This window comes from Herpailurus yagouaroundi, unplaced genomic scaffold (assembly GCF_014898765.1).
Source record: "Herpailurus yagouaroundi ecotype Mexico unplaced genomic scaffold, PumYag 64825, whole genome shotgun sequence".
NCBI classification, from domain to species: domain Eukaryota; kingdom Metazoa; phylum Chordata; class Mammalia; order Carnivora; family Felidae; genus Herpailurus; species Herpailurus yagouaroundi.
This window is the reverse complement of record NW_024418083.1, coordinates 6,613-13,106: the sequence shown is the minus strand read 5'-3', so window position 1 is coordinate 13,106 and position 6,494 is coordinate 6,613. Positions and strand designations below refer to the sequence as shown.

Below are 6,494 nucleotides of genomic sequence, written 5' to 3'. Positions count from 1 at the left end.
CCCGCCCAGGCTCTGCTCTTGCCAGAGGGACAGGAGCCATGGCTCAGAAAATGGACTGTGGTGCGGGCCTCCTCGGCTTCCAGGTGAGATCTCCACTCCCCACCCCACCATTTCCCTAGCCGACAGTTCCCTGGGGCCCCTTTGGCTGGATCTGATTTTTTACCTCTTCGTGCCTAGACTCCGTCGTCTTTCAAATTCCCATGGTTTATTGAGGGGGGAGGGGCATCCCTTTTCAGCCCTCAGTCCCTGCTTAGAGAGAGGGGAGACCCTGTTAGTAGTCAGGGCAATCTGCCCAGAGAATGCGGGTTGGGTAAGGAACCATTTTTTTTCCACAGTCCTGACGCTTGTAGAGCAGTCTGCCACCCCCTCCCCCAACCTCCTGACGCCACCCTCCGTCTGTCTTGCTTTACCCATCCCTGCGACCGACCCCCCTTATTCTTCTCAACTCCTGGAGGCGGCACCCTTGCTCTGCCTCACCTCTTGTCCTGAGCTGCTCCTGAGCTGCCGCACACCGCATTGCTCTGCTGTAACCTCCTCCATCACCCCCCACCGCCCCTTTCATTCCATTTCGACCCCACTCCTTATTCTGCCCCACCCCTCATTTAGTCCGTGCCCCACTCCATCCCTGCCACACGTTTTGTTACCACTCCGCCTCCCATCGCCCCTTGCTGGTGGTCTGGATCTGTGCCTCCCCCTTTTTGCACCATCCTCCTGCCTGCACCTCCCCTGCATTGCTCCCCCTACCCTCCCGCTTCAAATTTAATTTTTCCCCCTGTATTTGCAGGCTGAGGCCTCCGTAGAAGACAGCACCTTGCTTATGCAGACCCTGATGGAGGCCATCCAGATTTCAGAGGCTCCACCTACCAACCAGGCCACAGCAGCTGGGCCGAATGCTAGTCCCCAGAGTTCACAGCCCCCAACAGCCAGTGAGATGGCTGACATTCAGGTTTTAGCGGCTGCCGCTAGGCCCAAAACAGCCTTTAAGGCTCAGAATGCCACCACAAAAGGCCCAAATGGTGCCTATGATTTCTCTCAGGCTCTTAATGCCAAGGACATGCCCAATGCACCGACTAAGGCAGCCTTTAAGTCCCAGAATGCTGCTCCTAAGGGCCCAAATGCTGCCTATGATTTTTCCCAGGCAGCAACCACCAGTGAGTTAACTGCTAACAAGTCTGAGATGGCCTTTAAGGCCCAGAGTGCCACTACTAAAGTGGGCCAAAATACCACCTACAGTTTCTCTCAGTCTCTCAGTGCCAGTGAGGTGGCCAACACTCAGCCTAAGACAGCCTTTAAGGCTTGGAATGACACCACTAAGGCCCCATCGGTTGATACCCAGATCCAGAATATTAACCAAGCCAAGATGGCCACTTCCCAGACTGAAGTAGAGACCAACCCAGGTATCCCTGAATCTGATGGTGCAGCTGCACAGACATCAGCAGATGGTTCCCAGGCTCAGAATCTGGAGTCCAGGACTATAATTCGGGGCAAGAGGACCCGCAAGGTGAGATCCCTCCTAGCTCCACTTTGCTTTGGGCTCTCTCCTTTCTTCTCTGAGGTTGTTCATTTGTTCTAAACAAAACAAAACATATGTATATAATGGCCTGTATTCAGCTAGGTTGTAAGGGATAACAAGATAAATGTGATCATTTCTGCTCTCTGAATATCCACAGACTGATAGGGAGATGAGACATGGACATATAATATATGCACCCCGCATGTAATTCAGCTTAACACTTTTCATAGTAGCCACCATGTGTTAGGGTTGAGCTGGGCACATTCACACAGGTTATCTCATTAAATCTTCAAGATAATACCAGGTAGGAATCATAGTCTCAGTTTTACAGAGAAGGAAACTAAGTCCCAGAGAGGTGAAGTGACTTGAGTGATTTGTCCAGGGTGGTACAAGCAGAGCCAGTGGTGGACATAGGAAGAGGAGAAGCCTCAGGCCCCACCCTTGGGTTGCTCCTGGCCTGGTTCAGAGATGAAACTCCTGCCTGGAAGACAGTGAAAGACAAGCCCAGGACTCAGGGTGACCATTGGCTAGTGGGTCAGGCTGTCACTACAGGTGAGGGTTTTAGGAGGCCTTCCTGGAATAGATAGGGTGAGGGCACAGAAACAGCTGGTGACCCTGGACTTTCCTTCTCTCTGATGATGCAGATTAATAACTTGAATGTGGATGAGAACAGCAGTGGGGATCAGAGACGGGCCCCACTGACTGCAGGGACATGGAGGTCTGCACCGGTTCCAGTTACCACTCAGAACCCACCTGGCGCACCCCCCAATGTGCTCTGGCAGACCCCATTGGCCTGGCAGAACCCTTCAGGCTGGCAAAACCAGCCAGCCCGGCAGACCCCACCAGCACGTCAGAGCCCCCCAGCTAGGCAGACCCCACCAGCCTGGCAAAACCCAGTTGCTTGGCAGAACCCGGTGATCTGGCCGAACCCAGTGATCTGGCAGAACCCAGTGATCTGGCCAAACCCCATTGTCTGGCCTGGTCCGGTTGTCTGGCCGAACCCACTAGCCTGGCAGAATCCACCTGGGTGGCAGACCCCACCTGGATGGCAGACCCCACCAGGTTGGCAGGGTCCTCCAGATTGGCAAGGCCCTCCTGACTGGCCGCTACCACCCGACTGGCCTCTACCACCTGATTGGCCACTTCCCACTGACTGGCCACTCCCACCTGACTGGATCCCCACTGATTGGCCAGTCCCACCTGACTGGCAGAACCTACGACCCTCACCAAACCTGCGACCCTCTCCCAACTCACGTGCCTCACAGAACCTGGGTGCCTCACAGCCCCGAGATGTGGCCCTTCTTCAGGAAAGAGTAAGAACTATTATCCCTAGTCACTTTTCCCTCTCTTCCTCTTGTCTTTGTCATCCATCTGTAATGTAATCAAGTTTTCTATAAATATCTTAGTAACTTTAATGATTTCCTTTTCCCCTCCCAGGCAAATAAGTTGGTCAAGTACCTGATGCTTAAAGATTATACCAAGGTGCCCATCAAGCGCTCAGGTAGGCACCCAGTGCCCTCCCCCGGCACCCTGCCCTTCCCCTCACCGCACGCTCTGTGGACATCCCTTTGCTTATAGTCCCCTTCCCTTGAATCCCCTCTTTCCATGGCTGATTCTTCTTGTTTCATCCTTGAGGGCCCTGATGATTTTCCCTTTGGTAGGGCTGGCAAAGGGGTTGTAGCTCTGTGGCGCCTGCTCAGCTCAGGTACTCTCTTCTCCTACAGAAATGTTGAGGGATATCATCCGTGAATACACTGATGTTTATCCAGAAATCATTGAACGTGCATGCTTTGTCCTGGAGAAGGTGAGAAGGCAGCCCTGAGGAATAGGAATAATGAGGGAAGGTCTTGATATCAAAGATTCGTGGGATTCCTACTGGGCATTTAGGGCTGAAGTATCACAGGGAGGTGAGCAAGTGAGTATGGGTAGCTTATGCTAGATTTTGTAATTCCATAGTCTGTTTTCTTGTCCCTGTAGAAATTTGGGATTCAGCTGAAAGAGATTGACAAAGAAGAACACCTGTATATTCTCATCAGTACCCCGGAGTCCTTGGCTGGCATACTGGGAACGTAAGATGGGAAGGGAGATGGAACATTGCCTTTATCAGTGCTTTTTTTCTGGGAGTGTCAAGTAGGTCACGGTCCAAGATTCAGGGTCACATACCAGGTCATGGTCAGAACTGGGGTAGAATTATCCCCTTGCTGAGGAATGCTGGGTAAGCTATATGGTTAAGCTACCTGGGGTGTCTCATACAGATGGCTGCTGAAAATATAACTTTCTGTACTCCGTTAGGACCAAAGACACACCCAAGCTGGGTCTCCTCTTGGTGATATTGGGCGTCATCTTCATGAATGGCAACCGTGCCAGTGAAGGTGAGTGGCTGGATCTGCAGCTGGGGGTTGGCTACAGCCTGATTTTCATGCTCATTTTCCGTCCCTTGTCTCCCCTTGCCTCCCATTGCAGCTGTCCTCTGGGAGGCACTACGCAAGATGGGACTGCGTCCTGGGTATGATTGGGCTCTCTCATCTCTTGCCTGTTTATATCATCCTTTGGCAACAGAGGATGGTCCCAGGATTGCATCAGCCTAGTGGTTTAGGGGGATTGGTTTGGGGAGGTACAGAGCCCAAGGATGTGACCTGGGTGGATGGGGAAATCGTCCTGAACTCTATGCTTCTTCTCTCATCTCTGACCTCTGTGCTTGAAAGCTCTTTTCTTTTCTTTGGGCAATCTCATAGTCTCTGATTATGGGTTTCTTTTTTATATTATCAGGGTGAGGCATCCTCTCCTTGGAGATCTGAGGAAACTTCTTACTTACGAGTTTGTAAAGCAAAAGTAAGTGATGTCTAAGGGCCTTTGTTTGGTCCTCATGAGTTCTGTGTGCTGGTCAGCCTCAGACAGTCCTTCCTGTGCTCATTTCTTACACTATACCTATACATATACATAGAAAAACATACATGTACTTGGAAGTGTTGATTGAGTGGACTGCTCATGGTTGGATTTTTCTGCAGTATAATTATCTTGCATGTGAAACCTGTCCAGTATACCCACAGTAGACATTTCCAAGGCTGAGGTTTACACCCCACTGTAATCATTGCAATGGGCCAACTATGACTTAATAACAATATTACAAGAATGTGGAGCTAGAGCTGTGATGGAAAAGGTGAGATTAAGCATTGTCCTTTCTATGACCCTATATAAGCCACCCTGAAGTTCTAGGTGATTACTTAATGTAGAAGCACTGGTACAGGAATTTGAAGGTCTGACTATTAGAATATAATTATGCTAGGTTTAGGAATGAGTCTGGGGGGACTTGCTACCTGAAATTGGGGGTGTCAAAATATAGTATCATTCATTGTTGGACTACCATTCTTTCCCGGGTGGAAACAAAGACCTTTCTGCTCTAAGGTACCTGGATTACAGACGAGTGCCCAACAGCAACCCTCCTGAGTATGAGTTCCTCTGGGGCCTCCGTTCCTACCATGAAACTAGCAAGATGAAAGTGCTGAGATTCATTGCAGAGGTAATAGAGGAATTGCTCTAGAGCTGATAGGTCAAGGGATGAGGTATGACTTGCTGGGAAGGGTCCAGAGCAGGAATGAGACCTTAGATATCACACATGGTAGTGCTGCATTACTGGTGGCATTTATTGTCGTTGTTCTGTAAACAGCAGCACAAAGTAGGGCACTGAATAAATAGTAGGTACTTCATAAATATTAACTCATACAATTAGGGATTTTTTAATTTATTTTCTGTTCCTCATCTCAGGTTCAAAAGAGAGATCCTCGTGACTGGACTGCACAGTTCATGGAGGCTGCAGATGAGGCGTTGGATGCTCTAGACGCTGCTGCAGCTGAGGCTGAGGCCCGGGCTGAGGCGAGAACCCGCATGGGGATTGGAGATGAGGCCGTATCTGGGCCCTGGAGCTGGGATGACATTGAGTTTGAGCTGCTGACCTGGGATGAGGAAGGAGATTTTGGCGATCCCTGGTCTAGAATCCCATTTACCTTCTGGGCCAGATACCACCAGAATGCCCGCTCCAGATTTCCTCAGACCTTCGCTGGCCCCATTATTGGCCCTAGTGGTACAGCCAGTGCCAACTTCGCTGCCAACTTTGGTGCCATTGGTTTCTTCTGGGTTGAGTGAGATGTTGGGTAGGTATATCACTTTGTATTGGGCAGTTAGGGTCATTGGTAGATACAGGATCCATGGGAATGTATTTATGTATACCATCTGGGAGTCTTAGGAAACCCATGGTGGGAAGATGAAGAAAGTATAGGGAAACACTATTTGGTGTTTATATTACTATTTGATATATATCGTTGATTTTATTTTTTTTCTTTCTTATGTCCACAGATATTGCTAATCAGTTGCAATAGTCTTTCCCCTGAGTGAGGCTGAAGCCTCAGATTCCTTCTAAACACAGCTATCTAGAGAGCCACATCCTGTTGATTGAAAGTGGCATGCAAGATAAATTTATTTGCTGTTCCTTGTCTGTTGCTTTTATCCCCCTTGTGTGCTGTCAAGTTTTGGTATCAGAAATAAACATTGAAACTGCAAAATGAATGAGATGTGCTCTCTGTTTTTCCTATGTTTGCGGAGTGATCAACTTGTTTATATGGGAGAGATAGGGCCTCAGTGCTAGCCTCAGGGGCAGATTAGCTTTCAACTGATAAAAATATGGGTAGACCCTGCTTATGGATTAGGAAACAAAGGAGGGAGTAATGAACACAGTGTTAATCAAGAACTACTATGGTCTACTTTATAAGTAATACTTAAGTGAATTATATGTGATAGACATGCTGCTAGGTGTCCTGGGGTGACATTAAAAAGATGAAATAATGGGAGAGGGTATAGGTGGTCAGACAGTTGCAATTAAGAAGACAAAAGAGGTAGAACTCCAGGTAATGACAAGGTCCAGAGAGGGTGGTTGAAGGGGAGGGAAAATAACTGTTCCTGGATATGATGTTCCTGGGATTCCAGG

General features: G+C 49.1%; 1 protein-coding gene across 2 annotated transcripts in view; it reads left to right on the top strand.

The window, feature by feature from the left end:
• The window catches only part of MAGED1 (MAGE family member D1), a 66,460-nt gene extending 60,384 nt beyond the window's left edge, over positions 1 to 6,076 (top strand). Inside the window, exons 2-13 of one of the 2 annotated variants that reach the window (XM_040466662.1) lie at positions 10 to 83; positions 785 to 1,501; positions 2,158 to 2,826; positions 2,951 to 3,014; positions 3,238 to 3,317; positions 3,491 to 3,582; positions 3,806 to 3,885; positions 3,977 to 4,019; positions 4,283 to 4,345; positions 4,919 to 5,033; positions 5,279 to 5,664; positions 5,867 to 6,076. In XM_040466662.1, the coding sequence (XP_040322596.1) occupies positions 39 to 83; positions 785 to 1,501; positions 2,158 to 2,826; positions 2,951 to 3,014; positions 3,238 to 3,317; positions 3,491 to 3,582; positions 3,806 to 3,885; positions 3,977 to 4,019; positions 4,283 to 4,345; positions 4,919 to 5,033; positions 5,279 to 5,656 (2,346 nt within the window). In that variant the 5' untranslated portion in view covers positions 10 to 38 and the 3' untranslated portion in view covers positions 5,657 to 5,664; positions 5,867 to 6,076. The remainder of the gene's footprint in view (positions 1 to 9; positions 84 to 784; positions 1,502 to 2,157; positions 2,827 to 2,950; positions 3,015 to 3,237; positions 3,318 to 3,490; positions 3,583 to 3,805; positions 3,886 to 3,976; positions 4,020 to 4,282; positions 4,346 to 4,918; positions 5,034 to 5,278; positions 5,665 to 5,866) is intronic. The other variant, XM_040466663.1, reaches the window with a different exon arrangement.
• Positions 6,077 to 6,494: the final 418 nt, after the last annotated feature.